Source organism: Colletotrichum gloeosporioides, assembly GCF_011800055.1.
Source record: "Colletotrichum gloeosporioides strain Lc1 chromosome Unknown consensus_67, whole genome shotgun sequence".
Classification (NCBI taxonomy): domain Eukaryota; kingdom Fungi; phylum Ascomycota; class Sordariomycetes; order Glomerellales; family Glomerellaceae; genus Colletotrichum; species Colletotrichum gloeosporioides.
Genome location: NW_025544712.1, coordinates 159,747 through 179,434, shown reverse-complemented (window position 1 = coordinate 179,434; position 19,688 = coordinate 159,747). Strand labels below are relative to the sequence as shown.

At 51.9% G+C, this 19,688-nt stretch overlaps 8 protein-coding genes across 8 annotated transcripts; 3 read left to right on the top strand and 5 right to left on the bottom strand.

Moving 5' to 3' along the window:
- Window positions 1-363: 363 nt before the first annotated feature.
- GCG54_00005446 (uncharacterized protein) lies at window positions 364-1,242 on the top strand (the record flags this gene model as incomplete). Its single annotated transcript, XM_045405469.1, has 1 exon — window positions 364-1,242. The coding sequence occupies one exon, from the start codon at window positions 364-366 to the stop codon at window positions 1,240-1,242; it is 879 nt and encodes a 292-aa protein (XP_045260450.1).
- Window positions 1,243-1,429: 187 nt separating this feature from the next.
- GCG54_00005445 (Transporter aclS) lies at window positions 1,430-3,221 on the bottom strand (the record flags this gene model as incomplete). The annotated part of the gene is made up of 3 exons (XM_045405468.1): window positions 1,430-2,684; window positions 2,738-3,008; window positions 3,062-3,221. 3 exons carry the CDS (start codon window positions 3,219-3,221, stop codon window positions 1,430-1,432), a joined length of 1,686 nt encoding a protein of 561 aa, XP_045260449.1.
- Window positions 3,222-4,048: 827 nt separating this feature from the next.
- On the top strand, window positions 4,049-7,158 carry GCG54_00005444 (uncharacterized protein; the record flags this gene model as incomplete). Its single annotated transcript, XM_045405467.1, has 3 exons — window positions 4,049-4,103; window positions 4,167-6,083; window positions 6,137-7,158. The coding sequence occupies 3 exons, from the start codon at window positions 4,049-4,051 to the stop codon at window positions 7,156-7,158; spliced, it is 2,994 nt and encodes a 997-aa protein (XP_045260448.1).
- Window positions 7,159-7,188: 30 nt separating this feature from the next.
- On the bottom strand, window positions 7,189-8,789 carry GCG54_00005443 (uncharacterized protein; the record flags this gene model as incomplete). The annotated part of the gene is made up of 5 exons (XM_045405466.1): window positions 7,189-7,537; window positions 7,598-8,011; window positions 8,073-8,395; window positions 8,457-8,478; window positions 8,533-8,789. 5 exons carry the CDS (start codon window positions 8,787-8,789, stop codon window positions 7,189-7,191), a joined length of 1,365 nt encoding a protein of 454 aa, XP_045260447.1.
- A 2,363-nt stretch (window positions 8,790-11,152) lies between these two features.
- Window positions 11,153-12,572, bottom strand: GCG54_00005442 (General amino acid permease AGP2; the record flags this gene model as incomplete). Its single annotated transcript, XM_045405465.1, has 2 exons — window positions 11,153-12,402; window positions 12,458-12,572. The coding sequence occupies 2 exons, from the start codon at window positions 12,570-12,572 to the stop codon at window positions 11,153-11,155; spliced, it is 1,365 nt and encodes a 454-aa protein (XP_045260446.1).
- A 1,320-nt stretch (window positions 12,573-13,892) lies between these two features.
- On the top strand, window positions 13,893-15,290 carry GCG54_00005441 (putative aminotransferase; the record flags this gene model as incomplete). The annotated part of the gene is made up of 1 exon (XM_045405464.1): window positions 13,893-15,290. The coding sequence occupies one exon, from the start codon at window positions 13,893-13,895 to the stop codon at window positions 15,288-15,290; it is 1,398 nt and encodes a 465-aa protein (XP_045260445.1).
- A 243-nt stretch (window positions 15,291-15,533) lies between these two features.
- GCG54_00005440 (High-affinity glucose transporter RGT2) lies at window positions 15,534-17,331 on the bottom strand (the record flags this gene model as incomplete). The annotated part of the gene is made up of 5 exons (XM_045405463.1): window positions 15,534-15,921; window positions 15,976-16,255; window positions 16,316-16,667; window positions 16,724-16,768; window positions 16,828-17,331. The coding sequence occupies 5 exons, from the start codon at window positions 17,329-17,331 to the stop codon at window positions 15,534-15,536; spliced, it is 1,569 nt and encodes a 522-aa protein (XP_045260444.1).
- Window positions 17,332-18,747: 1,416 nt separating this feature from the next.
- GCG54_00005439 (putative acetyltransferase) lies at window positions 18,748-19,456 on the bottom strand (the record flags this gene model as incomplete). The annotated part of the gene is made up of 2 exons (XM_045405462.1): window positions 18,748-19,105; window positions 19,155-19,456. The coding sequence occupies 2 exons, from the start codon at window positions 19,454-19,456 to the stop codon at window positions 18,748-18,750; spliced, it is 660 nt and encodes a 219-aa protein (XP_045260443.1).
- Between the last annotated feature and the right edge of the window lie 232 nt (window positions 19,457-19,688).

Here is a 19,688-nt window from a genome sequence, read left to right as displayed (position 1 = left end):
ACACCTTGGATGCCCAGACTGCCAAAGTAAGTGGATGCACTGACTTGTCAGCTAACCCCGTAAGCTGAAAAGAACATATGTCATTCTGTTTGGTGACCCCATTCTCTTCATGGACAGGTACATGTAGTGCGTTTCCAATGGTAAAGAGGCCACGATGTCTTGTACGGGCTGCTATGCCATGTTATCTGTTGACTCCTAAAGAGCCCCTTGAGAGATCGGAGGTCGCTTTTCAAACATTCCATCCGCCTGCAGACAGTCTTCGCTTTCTCAACTGTGGCCAACATCGCGGTAGTCTGCCTGGTCGGCCGGAAGAAGGCGGGTAGAAAGCAACTCCAATATTTGAAGTGTCATTCAGCCAACATCATGGATCAAAAGATCGCCAAAGACACGATACCTCTCCGCATCATTACTCTTAACGTCAGATACGCTGTCAAAAGAACGCTCATCCCCAATGAGGAACCCTGGGATGTGCGCTGCCCAAGGCTGGCGGCTCAGCTGAGAATCCATACTTTTGGGCAGACCAACACCTTTGTTTGCATCCAAGAAGCCCAGCACCAGCAACTCCTTGATCTGCACTCTGAGCTAGGCTCACGATGGGGTTACATCGGTCGTGGACGAGCCGATGGGGAGGTCGACGGAGAGTTCTCGCCCATATTCTATCGGACCGACTGCTGGGATCTGGAAAAGACTCACACATATTGGCTCAGCCCTACCCCAGACATTCCCTCCTGCGCCTGGGGTGCAACCATAAGCCGCATAGTCACCATCGGACTTTTCCGCCACAAGGGCTCTTCTACAAAGGTTGTGGTGATGAGCACACATCTCGACCATCGCAGCGCCGAGGCACGCTCAGAAAGCGCAAAGCTACTCCTCAGACTCGCACGACAGTGGCAGACCGAGGCTTCCGCCGATGACCAAGCTGTTGTTCCTGTGTTCCTCGGAGGAGACTTCAACAGCGGGCCAGCCGAAGAGCCACACAGACTGTTGACGGCGGAACCTGACGGCATGTCAGATTTGAAGAACCTCGTTCCCAAGTCCCATCGCTATGGAAATAATATTACTTATACTACGTTTGGGGAGGCAGAGTCCACGATCATTGACCACCTATTCGTCTTGAATCCAACAGGGATTGAGTTTCACAACTTTGGTGTGCTGTCCAATCGTTTTGACGATGGGGTCTACTACTCGGATCATCGACCAGTGATAGCGGATATGGAGATTCCCCTCTGTCAAAAGACTTGAGGCTGGGTTTGTGAATGAGATGTATCTTTGTACAGTTGTACATAAAACATGGACAGTGGAGTCAGAGAGGTAGTTAGAACGCGGCCGCAGAGTGTGTTGCTTTGCTTCAATTCAGATATCTGATGCGAACCTAACCAGAAGTCTACTTGGCCATCAAGATCGCAGAGACATTATATGCCTTCTTCAACTACTTCAGCATTGACTTAAGCCAACCACGTGCACCCTGGTCGAAGCCACTCGCTTCAACAGCCTTTGGTGAACCCTCAATAACCTCCGTCTCGAGTGTAACGACGCCCATCTTCCTAGCCTCTTCCTCGGTAAATGTCCCATAGTAGTCCATATCATCAATTACACCAGCCTCTGGAGGTGGCCAGACGGTGTTGATAGCGAGGTGTAGCAAGAACGATATGGTAAAGCCAAGAGGGAAGGCGAGATAGTACAGGTTGATCCAAGCATCGGCCACATGAACGCTGTTTGGAGTGACACTAGCTGCGAAGCCAGGCAACTGAGTCGCGAAACCACACACCCAGGCGGTGAAGGTGCGTGGGTTGATGCCTTTCCAGTAGTAGAAGGATCCATCTGACCTGGGATGATAGAGGTCGGACAGCTTGATCTTGCGCCGGCGGATGATGAAGTAGTCGCAGATCTGAATGCCAATGACAGGTCCGAGAAAGACACTGTACGCGGAGAGCACCGAAATGAAGACGGACGCAGATGACAAAAGCTCCCAGGGGCACAACGCGATGCTGAGCACTAGGCCAATATAAGCGCCGCGCCGGATATTGATGTAGCGACAGAACAAGCCGGCGAGGTCCATGCCAGCTGAAAACGCATTATCGACGGAGTTGATGCTCAGTTGAATGCACAAGAGACCGAGTCCAGCGAAGAAAGCCCCGGCTCGGCTTTTGGCGTTGTAGTTGCTATCAAGCCATGCTTGGACAATCAGGGGCGGGTTCCAGATCGGCTCGCCATAGATGACCCCAGTTGCGGAGGCAGCTAGGCATCCAAATGTCGGAAAGATGGCCCCGAAGAAGATGATGCTGAACCACTGTCCAAAGATCTGATCACCTGGGCGTCGGGCAAAACGGCAGTAGTCGGGCTGGTTGGTTAAGCCCACAGCAATGCTCCCAATGACAGTCGTGATTCCGTGGACGATTTGCCATCCAAGCTCGCTGGATGTCATTGACTTTGAGCCTTGTCGTACCAAAGAACCTGCTTCACCAGCAGTTGCTAGGGCCCAGATCATGATTGACACCAGAGTCACCGACGAGATGATGTTGAACGCCAGGAGGACTTTCTGGATACGCTCGGGTCGAATGTATAGAATTGGAATAAGCAGAACGTTAAAGATGATCCACCCAATAAAGTCCTTGGTTGTGAGGTGCGAGTTCTCTGGAAACACATTGCCGAGGGACTCGAAGGAGGGAAAAATTGCTGATAGACTGAATTCCCCAGTTAGAGCAATGAAGTTGATGCTATATGTAGCAACACTTACCAGTTGACCACGGTTAAACCACCGGTCCATGACTGGACGGCGAACCATACCAGACTCAAGATGATTCTTTGAATCAGAATGAGGTATTGTCCATAGACGCCCCAGATGTAACGCGACACAACCGGAAACCCGATGTGCCATTCTGCACCCACGCACCCGTTCGCAATGGCCACAACAGCGATGATGATTTTACCAATGATAATGGCGATAACACTTTGCCACACAGAAAGACCAGCTGCAACGAGAGATGCACCAAGTTGCCAATTGGAGACTACATCAGATCAGTCAGCTGTTAACAAACAGCGGTAGCCAGGGGACACTAACTGGCAACTTGGTTGGTCAGCCAAAAGGAGATAAATGTTGAAGTTGTCCATCTCCGACGATCCGGAGGCATTGGCCGAATGTCCTCATTGATCCAGATGTTGGACTCGGCCACCTCTGTGTCGGGCAGCCGCAGCCATCGCAGAACATCGTTGAGGCCCATTTTGCAATTCGCAGTCTCAACAGGTTGGGTCGTTCGGAAGGAATGCGGAGGACATGCGCCCAGTTTAATGGAACTGGCTCACCAAGAGATCACAAGCATCCACCCGCACACTTCGGACGGTATTCTACCATGACGGCTCGCTATTGCTTCAGGGGACGTTGCATTCGCGCCCACCTGATGCCGGACCACTGCCATCATGCCTCCACAGATAAAGCTCGCACCGCGCGCGCAGGTCCTGATAACGGATGAATAACGGATGAATGGGCTCTTATCATTGGGGTCACGACTCCAACTCTAAAGCCTCAGACCAAACGTCTTGTGCGATTGTTATCATAGTTTACCGCCGTCTGTGGGGTCACCGGTGATAAGAGCAACTTCAGGCAATTGTCGAACGCCGGGATCCCAGGATAACCCAGTCTACCCCGCATGGCTCCCCTCGGCATCTGACAGCCGGGATGATTAGCTGCATGCTTTTGGAGAACCATCGCGCTTGTACCTGCCTGAATATTCCTCAGTATCTCTTCTCCTATCTCTTCTCCTATGGTCGATGTTGCAAGCCTAAGCTGACGATGATCTAGTGACCCAGGCCAATGGTTCTGTCCTCAATTCCATTTACCCGCTTATCCGCTTTGGCAGACCCGCGCGGCCGGTTGGATGATCTCCGACGACACGACATCTTGTAAATAAGTCACGTAATTACATCTTCTGGGTAATTCTTCTGCGAGATCGTCGTTTCAAACCCCATGGGTTTAAATGAGAAACTAAGCTCTCTAATCACTCTACCAGAAGGCCGTAGGGACCATCAAGTTCTGAAGTAGACCACCATCATGGGAGAAATGCCTCCCTCTCGCAGAACTGTACGCATCGGCGTGGATGTTGGCGGTAAGCTACCCTTTGGTGATCTGCGCGACAAATGAAGGATATGAGCTGATCGCATGAGAATAGGCACAAATACCGATGCTGTCGCAATCGACTTGAGTCTTCAACACACCGAGAGCCGTGGCGTTCTAGCTCACTTCAAAACCCCAACAACACCTGACGCAACGTCCGGTATCGAGACCGCAGTACGCACTGTTCTCGCTGCAGCCGATCTCACGAACTCTCCGGAGCGCATAGCCAGCGTCACAATTGGAACTACGCATTTCATCAACGCTGTCATTGAGCGCGATGTCCGGCGTCTTCAGAAAGTGGGCGTCCTCCGACTGAGCAAGTCTTTCCTTCGTGAGGTCCCGGCCTTTGCCGAGTTCCCGCCAGATCTGGCAGCCGTGCTCAAGTCGTATGTCGGTATTGTCGATGGAGGACTTCACATCGACGGCTCTCAGGAAGCACCGGTCATCGAAGCCCAGGTCGTCGCTGAGTGCGCCAAGATCCGCGAAAGCGGTGTTGGGGCCGTCGTCATTTCGGGCGTCTATTCGCCTATTGACGAGGTCTTCGGTCAGGAAGAGAAGGTCCGCGACATCGTCCTCCGCGAGGTTCCCGGGATCGATGTGGTGTGCAGCAAAGAGGCCAGCGCTAGCATCGGCTTTATCGAGCGGGAGAACGCAGCTATCTTGAACGGCGCCATTCTGCGATACGCAAGAAAGACGGTTAGCCGGTTCCGCTTGGCCATCAAGAGACTCAATCTCACGTGTCCCTTATTCCTCACTCAAAATGACGGTACCATCTTGGACGCTGCATCAGCGGCGAAGATTCCGATCCGCACTTTTTCAAGTGGGCCGACCAACTCGATGCGAGGCGCAGCGTACCTTGCCGGCCTAGATTCTGGCGGTGATAGTTCCGCGATCGTTGTCGATATCGGTGGCACAACGTCAGATGTTGGCGTCTTACTTCCTTCAGGCATGCCGAGACAAGCTTCCGCGTATGTTACTGTTGCCGGCGTCCGAGTCAACTATTCCATGCCGCATCTTCACTCGATTGGTCTCGGTGGGGGCTCCATTGTCAGAAATGTGGATGGCAAGGTCAAAGTTGGGCCAGAGTCTGTGGGACTCGAGCTTTTGAGTCGTGCACTTGTCTTTGGAGGCGATGTCTGCACCACAACGGACGTGGCAGTAGCGGCAGGCAAAGCAGTCGTTGGTGCTACTGAGAAGGTGAAGAGATTGGAGAACGGCTTTGTCAAAGAGGCAATCTCTCGGATCAAAGCCCTTCTTGAAGGGGCTGTAGATGTCATCAAGACGTCGCCAGATCCAGTCCCAGTCCTACTCGTCGGTGGCGGCGCCATACTATCACCGGACAGTCTCAAGGGAGCTTCGAAGCTGATTCGGCCACCATTCCACGATGTTGCGAATGCTGTTGGTGCCGCCATTGCCAGAGTCTGCGGCGCGGTTGATATCGTGCAAGGCACCACCCACCAAACAGAAGGCCAGGCTATTGACAACGCCAAGAAGATAGCGATTGAGCGGGCTGTTGCTGCTGGCGCTATCCCTGAAAGCGTCAAAATCGCCGAGGTCGAGACAATGCCGTTGCAATATGTGGCCAACCAGGTCCGAACTTTGGTGAAGGCAGTTGGAGATATCGATCTACATGCGAAGCTGGACGATGCTGGTGAACTAGGGGACGAGGATTTTGGAGAAGAGCAAACAGAGGCCAGCAAAGACTTGAACCGTGCTACGAAGGAAGAGGAGAAGGTCGATCCGGCTTCCTATAAGCCCGACATCAAGGTCAACAAGGACAGAATTGCGGAGTGGATCATCAGCGAAACAGACTTGGACTACCTCGCTGACGGTTGCTACGTTCTTGGCTGTGCTGGAGGCGGAAGTCCCGCAGCCTCTAAGATACAATTGCGAAACATGCTTCGAGACGGACACACGATGCGCGTCATTGAGCCTTCCTCGCTGAGGGAGAAGGACCTCATTTATTGGGGCGGTAAGTTGACTCAAACGTCAGCCAACACTGGTCGATGCTAACTACAATGAAAGGTCACATGGGATCTCCTGCTGTTTCCATTGAAAGGCTCCAGTCTATTGAAACAGTAGATGCGTTCCGAGCATTGATGGAGTACATGCGCCATGACAAGTTCGATGCAGTGATGGGTCTCGAGATCGGTGGTGCCAATGGCCTCGAACCTTTCCTTGTAGGTTCCTCGAGGTTCTTTGACAGCCCCATCATTGATGGAGACTGGATGGGGCGAGCCTACCCGACCTACTGGCAAACGACCTTGGCAGTACATGCACCTTTGGAATTAGTTCCGTGTGCGATTGACTCAGGCGACGGCAAGACAATCATCATGACGAGGGCACCCAACGATGAGATCGTCGACCGTGCTCTCCGCGCATCCTGCTCCGAGATGGGCTCTCGAGTAGGAATGGCTGCGAAGCCGACCACGTCTGATAAAGTCAAGAAGTTCGGCGTTCTCAATACCGTGTCTCTCGCTTGGCGCATCGGAAGAAGCATAGCCCTATGCCAGTCAACCAATACAATGAGCACGGTCGCCGAATCTATCATCGAGGAAGCTGGCGGCTCGGAAGCAGCCAAGGTCCTGTTCAGGGGCAAGATCATGCGCGTTGAGCGTCGTCTGTTCAAGGGCCACTCATACGGTGAGGTTCACATTGCTGCTTTCGAAAGCGGAGACGAGGATGAGGCAGCCAGTGTGAAAGACCGAGCTGCGGCTGTAGCTCAAGGCGGAATGCTGAAGGTTCCGTTCAAGAACGAGAACATCCTGGCTGAGCATACAAGCGAGGATGGGACGACTAGTATATTGGCGGCCGTTCCGGACTTGATCTCCATCTTGGATAATGAGTCTGGACGAGCACTCGGGGTTCCCGAATTCAAGTACGGATATCGAGTCACGGTCATCGGTATTACCTGTTCACCGAGATGGACGGAAACTCAGGCCGGACTGGACATTGGTGGACCAAGGGCATTTGGATATGATCTGGATTACAAGCCCCTTGGTAAGTATGTCGAGCCACGCAGTGTTATACAAGAGTATACTACGTAGATGTCATGTCGTCTCTTAAGAAGATTATGTTCAAAGCGCTTTGCCAATCGTCCCAATGAATGTTGCGAAGCCTCCATCGACGGTTGGAATGACCTCAAGCACACCATCTTCAGCATTCCACGTGGCTGTATGTGATGTCTGATCAGTGCTCCTGTCTTGGTCTATTGCTGCAGAGACTCCCAAGACATTCAGAAATCCCCCGTAGTACTGTATCCTTTTCAGCTGCTTTGCAACCTCTGCAACGACTCGACCGCTGAAAGAAATCCTCAAGACCAGATTATTGATCACAACGAGTCTGTGAGGCTGTGCGATCTTATTTGTGTCCGTAGAAAGGCCTGCCTTCATCCGAGGATATGATGAACTTAGGCTGTCTAAATTCCTGGTTGAGATAATTCAGACCTAGTCTTTCCAAGGAGGAAGCGGATCAACGAGAACTTACCATGCGCCAGGGGCAACTTTAACGATTCTCAGGTTGTCGAAAGATATGGTAATGTCCACATCGCTGTCCTGCATGACGGCCTTGAAAGGCAACTCGTGTCCGTCGACATAGAATGAGAGCCAAGGCGGGTAGGTGAATTTGAAACTGTCGCCCTGCTGTTCATGTCCGAACCCACCCTCGTCGGCTATTTCTCCTTCTGCGTAACGGACGTATAACCTATCACCCGGTTCATCGCGACGGCCCGCGCCGATCCAATCCCTGACCACGTTCTCATAGTCGGGGCAATAGAACGCAGGAACGCAAGCCACGACTTTTGACGGACTTGCCTTCTTGCGCAATTTGATTTTGTTGAGCAGTTTCTGAGCTTTCTCGCTTGATCTGAGGGTAAAGTCCATATCAATCGGCATTGTCATCCTGTTTTCTGTCAGCTCCCCGGGTTTACGGCTTATGTCGTGAATATCTGACTTTGGCTCACCCTGGTATCTCTTGCTCTGACATCATTGCATGCAGGAGCTTTCTCAAGTCTTGATTCCACTTCTGCGCTCGCGGTCCGATGAGCACGCTTCCTGCAGCTAGAAGAGCATCAGATGCAACCTCAACATCTCGAATAGAGTTGCAAAACGCCGGCGCATTAGTCTGGTGCCATTGCGAAAAGGTCATGTCACCAGTCATGCCCACATCCGAGTGCTTTTTGAATGTTCGGCGAGCCTTGTCCGCGGATTTCTCATAGATCTCAAGGCTATCCTCGAGCTCCCTAATACAGCTCTCGATGCTGATGTGAACATCACCCCTGGCACCCTGCAGATGTGCATGTCAGTTGAAGCGCGCACTCAGCAGCGGATTGGCAGACCTCGCTTACGGCATCAACTGATTGGAGAAATCTATAACATTGTGATCAGCTGAGCATTTTCTATTTTCAGTGCCAAGTGACTCACGTCCTGAGAGACTTCACATAAGAATCTCGAGAATCTGGGTGATAGAAAAGGTCTCCTGTTCGCAGATGATTATTCGCAGCTTCATAGATGCCGGCATTGGTATATTCCAGAGGTATCCGTGGCGAAGCAAAGGGACCTTTCTGGGCCTTGCTGGAGAGGTACAGGGCAGTACCATGTGTTGGCTCAAACTGGATGGCCTCCTTGACTGCGTTGGCATAGGCCAGCCAGAGGTTTCTGTCGGCGGCAGAGTGTGGCATCACGACATGGACGATGGGCCTTTCGAGTGTTCATTGGCAGGAAGACAAGGAAGATTGACAATAAAGGTTTGAATATCAAGGGAGACTAAGGAAACAATGATGCCATCCCTCGGGCCCCGGCGTCTCAGCTTTACTTTGGTTTAGTCAAGGCCAGGGGCGTGCTGGCACTAACTTGTCCTAGTGGAAAGCCACCGGATTTGAGACAGTAGATCTTCCGCTGATTCGGTAATTGAACGTCAGGATTAGAATAGCCTGGATGACACACATCTTCCGCTACTTGTGCGAGAACGGTTCGTAGAAAGGCGAGGCCTATTTAGGGTCGGCCGGAATGAGCCACGACGCGTGCCAGAAGACCGGCCAGCTGCGTTCGGGAGTTAGGCGAGGCTGGTGAGTGAACGCTTTCCACGCGTCATAATAGCCTAAAATAATTAGAGTAGCATAATGAAAACTAAACACATGGCGAGGAACTCTTGCTGATAGCATCTGTGTTTTGACGTGAGCTCCCAATAGTGGGTGGCTCTGAGAGAGTGGAGGCTAATAAGGTGCGCATGGTTCAGGGCTCGACTCCTCACGCAGTAAGAAGAAAGGACTCAGTAGCTGCAATGTCGCTTAGTTAGATAGATAAGCCCTGAAGGCTGCTGATGATAAGGCTTGCATGAACCCAACCTTACCTCTCCAAAGTCTGGTGTTTTTGGCTGTCCGGTCTTGGTTATTGGTTCTCAATTGGCAGTCGCATCATCAGCTTTTCGCAGCAATAGGTCAAGACCATGACTAGCGAAGTTGGAGCAAGCATGTCGCGAAAACGCCTACGCAACGGCTGTCTGACGTGTCGTGATCGGTGGGTCTCAGTGTTCATTCCCCGCATCGAAGACTTGGCCAACATGAGTGAACAGCAAGAAGAAATGCGATCAAGTCTATCCCATCTGCGGCGCATGTAGCCGCCTGAATTTCATTTGCCGCAGAGAGGATTTAAAACAGCCGCGAAAACGCGGTCGTCCACGCAAGTCGGCCCCTCAAGACCCCTCCGCCGAGTGTCAAGAACCACGTGGCCCGTCTGCTTCTTTGAGTACCAAGACTCCGGACATCTCAGCCTTTTGGCTGCAACATGGCGGCGCCCATATTCCAGAAGATTTCGCGGCTCAAAGAAGGGTGGTTATGCGGTATTACACCCAAACCCTCGCCGCATTGATTACTACAAACCTGGAAAACAATTGCTTCATATCGGTCTTCTTGCCACTTGCCATGGACTCGCCAGCCTTCCTCGACACTATCATAGCTTGGTCATCGACCCATCTGGCCCAGTTGGAGGCTTCTTACGAAAGGCTAGCTCTGCAATGCCGGGGAAGGGCGTTGCGATCACTCACAACCTTGATATCATCCGCTAAGCGAGAGCCGGAGATTGAGATGGCCTGTTGTCTGGTACAGTGTGCCTTGGAAAGCATATCTGGCGATACCAAGCAATGGTGGACACATCTCACCGGCGCCAATGAAGTGATGCGGTCTGTCTGTCACAAGGGAGCTGCGACCTGGGATACCGGTCCGTTTTCCTCTTTCGAGGGCCAATGGCTTCTGCGGAGTTTCGCTTACCATGATATCATGGCAGCAGTGGCCGCAGATACTCGGCCTCTCCTGGTAGCCGGGCATTATTGGTTCTTTGGAGAGAAGGAGCTCCCAGATAGCTTATTCGGAGTTGGGTCTCGGCTTCTGTTCCTGATCTCGGAGACCAGCGTGCTCAATGCCGATATGATGCAGTCGCATCTTCAGGAGGATTTTGTCAAGAGTGCTTTTCGGGAGAGAGCTCTGAAGCTGGAAGAGGAGCTAATCACTTGGAAATGCGACGCCGCTGAACAGTCTGAGGGTTTGGTGGACCTTGCCGAGATGTACCGAAATGCCGCCCTAATCCATCTTCATCGAGTAGTGCGTCGCAACTTTCCAGGCAGCACTGACTTTCAGATCAAGACTCCCTCGCTGGCTCATGGTATCATTGAACGACTACGCAAAATTTCCCACAAAAGTCTTGTTGAGAGCTCGTTGCTCTTTCCCCTTTTTATCTGCGGTGGAGAGATCAGCCAACCAGACGACATCGAGGCGATAAGAACGAAGATGAAGTCAATCGTGGTATCCCGGCATCTTTACAACTATGATTGTGCGCTGAGGGTTCTTGAGGAGCTTTGGCAACTTCGACTATCAATGAAGGAAGTCGATTGGCGTGACGTTTTGGACAGGAGGCAGTGGAAGCTTTCCATCGTTTGAGGTCGCATTTCTCGCCGACAGCTGGCGAAAGCAAGCACTTCACATTGGAGGCAACCATTGTAATATTGTATCAAATTCAGTACACTGCAGAAACCGATATGTACAGACGATTAACTAAACACCTTATCCAGAGCTCGCGTAAACGCTGTCTTCGAAGGCGTGGGCACAAAGTTCTCCGTGTAAATATCAATCTCCCATACGCCGGTCGTAAGGTCGACCTCGGTGGGCTGTAGCCACTTCGTCTTCTTCAATACCTTCCAGAAACCAAACACCACCGGAAATACGCCAACCATCATGTACTGAAAGAGAAAATCAGGAACAGTGAAGTTATCGTCAATGAAGATGCTATACCCAGCGATTAGGACCATGATGGAACAGCAAGTGAACGCGAACCAAGTCGTGTACGGTTGGAACGGTGCTTTGTAAGGCAGTGAGTCTCTGGAGATCCCTTGGGCGCTGCAAGCTTTCATGAAACGTGTGAAGGTGAAGGCGATGACGCAGAAGTTGATCAGTTGAGAGGCTGTAACCAAAGAGACGAACCAATTGAGAACCACCGCCGTTGAGTTGGAAACCTGCAGGAAGGAGAGACCACCGAAACACATGACAACCGCAACGGAGTAGTAAGGCACGCCGGCTTTGTTGCACTTGGATAGGAAGCGAGGGGCCTTGCCCTCAAGAGCCATGCCGTACAGAGTTCGTGTTGCGCAGTATGTCGTGCTATTGCCGGCACTGAAGGCGGATGTCAAGATCAAGGCATTGACAATGTGCGGCAAGATAGGAATACCAAGGATATCCATCGACCGTACATATGGTGATCCAGCGGCGCCTCCCTTGCTGCTTGAGTACGCCTCTTTCAGCTTTACGTCATCAGATGGCACGACGATTCCAACAGCAAGAGATCCGAGAACGAAGAATGTTGTCAGTCGCCAGAATATCGACCTGTACGCCTTCGGTAGGACTTTTCTTGGATTCTCGGCCTCACCTGCGGTCATTGAGACGTACTCAGGACCAGCGATGACGAAGGCGGCTTGGATGAGGCAGTACAAGAAGCCAAGAAAGCGGCCGAGAGAGCCTTCCCGATAGAGTTCCCGGAATGCACCAGGGTCGTACCAATAGCGAAACCCGAACGTATCGCGTCGTGGGTTTCCACCAACCATAACGACAAATGTGTAGGAGATTAGGCCAACAATAAGAATGACCTTTCCGAGGGAAAGCCAGAACTCTGCTTCGCCAAAGAACTTGACCGCGACGAAGTTGAGGATGGCGTAGAGCGCGAGAAAGACGAGGCAGACGGCCCACACAGGTATGGCTTCGGTCCAGTATCGTACTACGACATTGCAGACAGTGATCTCAAAAGGTACTATGACAGTATGTTAGCAGCAGTCAGGGGAGGCTGATCATAGGGCTTTGCTCACACAGCGACGCTTGGAAAAGGAAGAAATTGTAACCCGCTGCAACGCCGAAAGACTCGTCGACAAATCGGCCAGCAAATCGGATAAAAGGCGAAGAGACTGGGAGATACGTCGCCATTTCTGACATACAGAGGGAAATGGAAAGTACAATAGGACACCTGCAGCCGTCAGCCCGAGTCTGCAGACAGTTAGTTGGTGATGTTCTCTGACCATAAGCAGTAAGCAATGAAAAGACTTGCTGGACCTCCGCTTAGCAAGCCCTTTCCAATGTTGACGAATAGTCTAAAACCATCAGCCGTGTAAGAAAAAAACTTTGTTTTTTCTGCCAAGTCGGGTTCGTGGGTACTTACGCAGTGCCGATAGTGCCAGCAATTCCAATCAACTGGATATGCCGGGGCTTCAGTCTTCGGTGGGTGTGGTCGGATGCGTCCACATGGCCACTTTGGACATCGCCGTCTTCGAAGTCGACTCTTGGCCCTGCTTTGTCCATTGCTCTTTTCTGTTCAAGAGAACCACCATGCGGCATTCGCAGTGAGTCGGACATATCGACGGACGTCAAGCAACAACCTGATTTGTGTTAGGGGCCAAGACACCAAGACGTTGTTAGTCGTCTAAGCCGAAGCAACGGTAAAAAAGAAAAGAAGAGCAAAGTGGTCATCGACGCATGATGCACCTAGAGATTTGCGGAGGTTACGTCTCATAAGGGCTGAATAAGTAATTGAAGTGTTGAACGATATGGCGTGGTGTCGTTCTAGGTCTTATCTCTCGGTAGTGTCCAGACCGAAGCCCCTGCCTTGCACAGATAAGTTTGCTCCGCTTTATCGGAGATGCTTCTTCAACATCCATTACGAAGACTCCTCCTTTAGGTCACGTAGCCATATCAGCACCTCGTCCTCTGAATCTAAGTTTCTGGTAACCCCGCCTCTATAAAAGCGGTCAAAGCAATTACCGTATCGCGGTCAAGAACTTTCCCCAGTTTGCACCGGCCACAGAATTGAAGGTATTCACGCTTGCGTTTAGCCGGGCGGTTCTGGCGGGCATTTTCTGATTGGTCGATGCGATAATAGCACAGCTGGGGTCGTATCTCGCACGATAAAGCATGTCATCGGTGACTAGGCTCCCCTTGCCAGCAGGTGTCCAACGCTAAGAGCTTACCCCAGATCTAGAGCGGTTCCGGCGCGCATTTCTTCATTGGCTGCTGTTAAGGGCCCTGAGATCACCGATGGCATAAGCAACCTTACATCGAAGCATCCTTCTTGATGGAGCCTTACGACGTTTCTGTTCAGTATCCGACATCGCTCTGCCTTCACAAATTTGGGCGGCGTAGAAGGTATCGTGCTTAATTGATTCTCTTTAAAATACCCTAACTCTGGCCACATACTCAGCCCGAAGCCCTTGACCAACAGAACAGCATTCATGAACCACTTTCTCTTCCACAATGGCTCTCAACAACTTTTTCCAAAGTTCAAGCATCTTCCACCGTTCCTTCTCTCAAAAGCCTTTACGCATAGTCTCAGCTTCGGGAACGACCTTGACCCTCGATGACGGGCGAACGATTATCGACGCCACAGGAGGGCCTGGCGTGGCCTGTCTTGGGCATAATGTGCCTGAGGTAGCTGAAGCTGTCACCAAGCAACTGAACAAAATAGGCTACCTATTCTCAGGCGGCGGGTTTTGTGAAGATACGACGGAAGAGCTAGCTTCGTATATCCTTGAAGGCAATCCTGGTGGTCTCAGCAAAGCCATTTTCTTAGGCTCAGGCAGTGAAGCAACCGAAGCTATGCTGAAACTGGTCACTCAATATTGGGCTGCAAAGGGAGAAGAGCAACGCATAAACTTCATCGCGCGCAAGCAGAGCTACCACGGCAACACTCTCGGTGCTCTATGTATCACCGGACACGAGGGCCGCCGCGACATCTATCGGCACTGGATGTCTGAGAATGTGTCGTTCGTGGATGCCTGTTGTTCATATCGCGGCAAGATGAACGACGAGTCTGACGAAGCATATCTTGAGCGGCTCATAGGCCAGCTTGATGCGGAGTTCCAGCGTCTGGGGCCTGACACGGTCGCAGCTTTTGTCGCCGAAACTGTTGCAGGATCAACACTTGCTTCCGTTCCTGCAGTTAAGGGCTACTTCAAGGCTGTACGGGAGATATGCGACAAGCATGGGGCATTGCTTGTCCTTGACGAAGTTCTATGTGGGATGGGTAGAACAGGTACTCTCCACGCCTGGCAGCAAGAGGAAATCAGCGGGCCCGACCTGCAAATGATCGGAAAGTCGCTCGGTGGTGGTTTTATCCCGGTTTCTGGAGTCTTAGTTCACCAACGCATCTTCGACACAATTGCAACGCCACAAGGCGCGCTAGCAGGCGGACACACGTTCCAGGCACATCCGACGTCATGTGCGGCCGCGCTCGCAGTTCAGAAGATCATCAGGGAGCAAGACCTTCTGTCGAATGTGAGAAAGCAGGGCGAGCTTCTTGGGAGGCTGCTGCACGAAGAGCTCGGTCAACACCCACTCACAGGCAACATCCGCGGTCGTGGGCTGCTGTGGGCTGTTGAATTCATGCGCGATACTGCGACGCGCACACCTTTCCCGATGGGCGACGATTTTTCACATCGAGTGGTGGATGAAGCGGTCGAGAACCAGGGCGTTCTTGTGCTGAAGAACATGGGGTTCCCTGGGACTTGGAAGATGGATTCAGTTGTGGTATCGCCACCTTTCATTGTCACCGAGGAAGAGATTCGAGAATCTGTGAAGAGGCTGAGACGAGCAGTTGACGTGATTGCCAAAGAATATCTAGATGCTGATGGTAAGCTGGTCCTCCCAAGCTGATGACTTCACCGGCGCGGACAAGAACAAAGAAGTTTAATATAGGGAGACTAGAGCCTGGAGGATTTTACAAAAAAACCCGCAACACTTGGTTGTACTGTAGAAGTATGATGAAGAGGAATGGAATTAAATTTGGTCAAGGCTTTTTCTTGACATCTGCCTCCTACAGAAACATCGTCAACTCTGAGTTGCAATTGCTGCATGTCATGCGTGGTTGCTGATTCTTCGAGTGTTTCGCGATTTTCATCACTGCTTCTCCTGAGATTCGTCTGTAGCATGGTCCTCAATATGCTGGTTGGTGCTCTTGAGTGTGTTTTCGGCGGTGGCAATTCCAACGTTTGCCTCATCTCCATCAAACAGCCAGGCGATGCTCTCGAGAGTTCGTCCTCGAGTTTCAGGGTATGTGAACCAGACCGTCACCAACATTGCGACCAAAATCGCGACGAAGACGAAGTAGTACTTCCATTGAATAGCATCCAGGGCGATGGGATTAATGAAGGTGTTGAAAAAGATGGCTCCGAGCGAGACCATTTGGCAGACTGCCAGTCCGCGAGCTCTCATCTGATACGTCCAGATCTCAACAGGGTATGAGATCACCAGGGGCGTGAGGGCAATATCGTATCCGAGGAAGTAGCTGTAGACGCATTAGCCTAGACTGATAATGGAGGCAAGACGCATCAAGACTTACATGAATAAAAATGGAACAACTGCAATTCCAGTAGGACCATTCCCGCTGGTTGCAAAGCTTCCCGACAGACCTGTGACAATGATGTACGAGACGAGCATGATGATACCGCTAGCCATGAACAAAGCTTTGCGCCCAACTTTGTCGACGCAGATCGCAGCCGCTGCGGACCAAATAAGATTCCAGATCTGAAGGCATCCGGAGATGAGTGTCTGATCCGTGACTGAGGTAATACCGACAGACTCCAGAATGATCGCCAAGTAATACGATACCACTCCATTTCCTACACGATGTTCTTATTAGTCCCGATCTATGCAGTGACTTTAATCGGTACTTGACTTACCAGACCACTGGGCAAAGATGCCCAGCGAGACAGAGATCCAAAGGCGATGACGATTTCCAGGAGTAGACCACAAATCAGCCCAGGAAGTGCTCTCATTAGCAAGCTTTTCAGCCTTCAGAGTCTCCTCAATCTCGACCATTTCGAATGTGACAAGAGGTGCATTGATATCGCCGCCGCAGTGGGCCTTGGCGAGGTTCATTCTTGCCTCGTCCGCACGATCCATAGAGACCAGCCATCGTGGGGACTCATCCATGAGAAATAGAGCAGGCACGGTCATCAAGGGTAGAAGCGCCATCAGGCCAGAGGGAATACGCCAGGCTGCTGAGCCGTCCATGTTCCTTGTGCCAAAGGTCTATAACGCATTAGTCTTCAGCCGCATAAGAGGAATGAGCAGAGTTCACGACGTACCGCCCACGCAGCAACAATTGCACCGACGTACCAACCCGAATTGTACTTTTCTCTCGTTAGCTTAGGTGACTCGAAACATGAAATCCAAAGACGTCTTGGCCTACCATGCTTGATGCGATTCCACGGTGCGTGGGGAACGCGTTCTCGGCGATCAACAGGGGTGCCCCGACAGAAAGACCCTGGGAAACACCCATCAAGAAACGGGCGGTAATGAACGCGGCTTGATTAGGAGCAGCGGTTTGCAGAGCAGTGCCGACCAAGGAGATGAACACGCTGAGCCAAAGGCCAATTTTGCGGCCCCAGCGGTTGCAAAGCATCGCAGTGAGCGGAAAGCCAATGACGGCTCCGAGAGAGTACATGGCGTTGATGAACCCGAGCCATGCACCTGTGGGATTGCCCATGAAGTCTTTCCACTGAGACAAGGCCAGGAAACCGTTCATAACAGAGCCATCAAAGCCGTTTGAGCTGGTGAACAACATGAAGGAGACGATGCAGAAGTTGAGCTTGATCAGATGCCTCTTCTTCCACCATGGAATGCCATCGTTGGGAAGAACACTGGCCAATTCATGGCCAACGGCCTTGGCTTCTCCACCTGACGGCTGCTTCATGTCAACGATGATGTGGGGTCGCCAAACAGCACGGAAGGATTTTGGAAAGTCGATAAGATTGGTGAGAGACAAGCGAAACAGCGTCGGCTTGAAGTTCGAGGGAGCGCTTGGGACTTAAATCGCAACCGCCTCTTGGGTAACGACGCGGCCGAGGCCAAGAAACCGTACCACTGTTGGCTTGCATGTCGTCAGAGTTGAACCAGCGAGTGGATTGCCCGAAACACTGTGGCCCAGCCCCGGAGAATCCATCCAACCCCAGAGATTCCACCCCCATCGCAGCTTCAGTGGGACACGGGTTCTAGACATCGCAATTGCTGCGCGCGGACTGCGGTAAAGGGGGCGCGATGCCATGCCGCTCACCTTAGGTGTGGATGTCAGCTTGTGGGGTCTCCACGATGCAGACCGGGGTTGACATACGGCCCTTCTAGCTTGGCGTAGCATCGAATGGCAGCTGGAAGCGCCAACATGGTCAGGTCGGAGGACTGTCGCCCTCAGCAACCGTTGATGCGGGTTGCGCGAGAGTCCGAGACATGAGGAGGAGGATGAGTACGCAAGATTTGTGTGTCATTGCCAGTGAATATAATGTTGCAATGGCTGCAATAGCAGCTAGCTAGACCATTATGGTGTTGGTACATTGCTGCGTTTATTCGACTTAGCTGGTGTGGGCGGCTTTTGCTGGCCTGAAGTCCCATAGTCAGCGCTCTAGATCGAAACATTTCATGCGAGTCTCATAGTAAAGACTGTAACTTACCTGTAGTGATGCGGCCATCATCCGCTCAAGCGGGCATTCATACCCAAGAAGACATACTGTTCCACTTTTAACTTCTCCAAACTGGGCTGGCGACATCGAGCCACTCGGCGCCAAGCAACCGTCAGGTCGGGTCGGGGACTCTGTGAACGATCAGGCTCGGAAGAAGACCTCGGAACTGCACCATTCTGTTCGTACTCGAACTATTACATCCGGAGATAGAACGGGCCGTAGGCCTGGATGTCGCGGCATCTACCCAGCGAGGCCAAGAGACGCGTGAGTCGCGGTCAAGAGAAAGACCGTGTACCCCTGAACGCCAAAGCCAACCGAGAACCAAGCGGAGAATTGGCCAAGACAAAGCTCCCCTGGTAGCCATTGGTCAGGACCGCGTCTGTCTCGGCTGAAGTCCGGAAGACAAGTGCTCGGGAAGAACTCCGTGTTCTTTTTGGCCCACTTCTGGCGGAATGCAGGGCCGACAGACTCGCTAGGAGGCCCACCACCAAGTGAGTGTCAAGAACTTCTTGATCAGCCCAGATGTCGGCATGACCGCATCAGCTGAACAGCGGAGGAATCCGCGATGGCAGCGGATTTTCTTAGTCGTCACGCGACCAAGGTTCATCGGCTGTCGCTTCGTCAACTGTCGCATCTGACTAGGATAGCGTCTTGAGTTAGCTACCATGAAGTTCGGTGGTAGAAAAGACAGATTCTGAGAGCCATCGACGACTCGAATTCGACGTCTTTGGCGCAACTCTGGCCGGTCCTCCCAATGCAACTGAGAAATCTGGTATGTCATTTCGCACGAAACTTCCAGCAGCAATCTTGCAGCCTCTTCCAATTGACACTCCTGGAAAAATGGTCACGTTTGCGCCGATGCAACAGTCATCTCCGATGAAGACTGGCTGAGCATACTGCCGCTGCCAAGAATCGGCGGGCCCCTTGCCTTCCGTCGCCGTCATTATCGTTACGGATGGACCGAAGGAAACGCGGTGGCCGATTTTGACCATTGCACTGTCGAGAATCACGAGACTGCCATGGTCAGTATTCGTGGAATGCTGTGAGAAAATGGGCGACTTACTTCGACTGGGCGATGAAGCCGTCTCCGACCTCAATGTTGCAGCCATATCCAACTGTCAAAGGGGACTCGACCAACGGGGACGCACCAACCTTTCCAAGGATCTCTCGAAGCAAAGTGTCTCGGAAGGAAGACTCTACCACGGGCGAATATTCTGGAGGGAGGGTGCTGTTATACTTGAGTATTTTCCGACATGCACGTCTTCTCAAGTCGATCAGTGCTGGGGCTAGACAGTCGTGCCTTACATTTGTCAGCGGAGACGACAAATGTATTACATGTGGGACTGACGGCTGGCCAGATATCATATTCTCGTAGTCATGGCGCCCTACATGACGCCCTACATCGCCGGAAGGGGATTCCGCAGTCTCAGCGACTGCGGCACTCGTTCCTAATACCATTGCGTGGCACCAAAAAGAATATTCGTAAGCTCAATATTGCCATTTGAAAGGAAACATTAGGCAAATATAGTTCCTTTATAGTACTCGTGGCAGTTGTCGTGTCGGTCATCACCAGACTCACACACGAGCCATGGCGGGA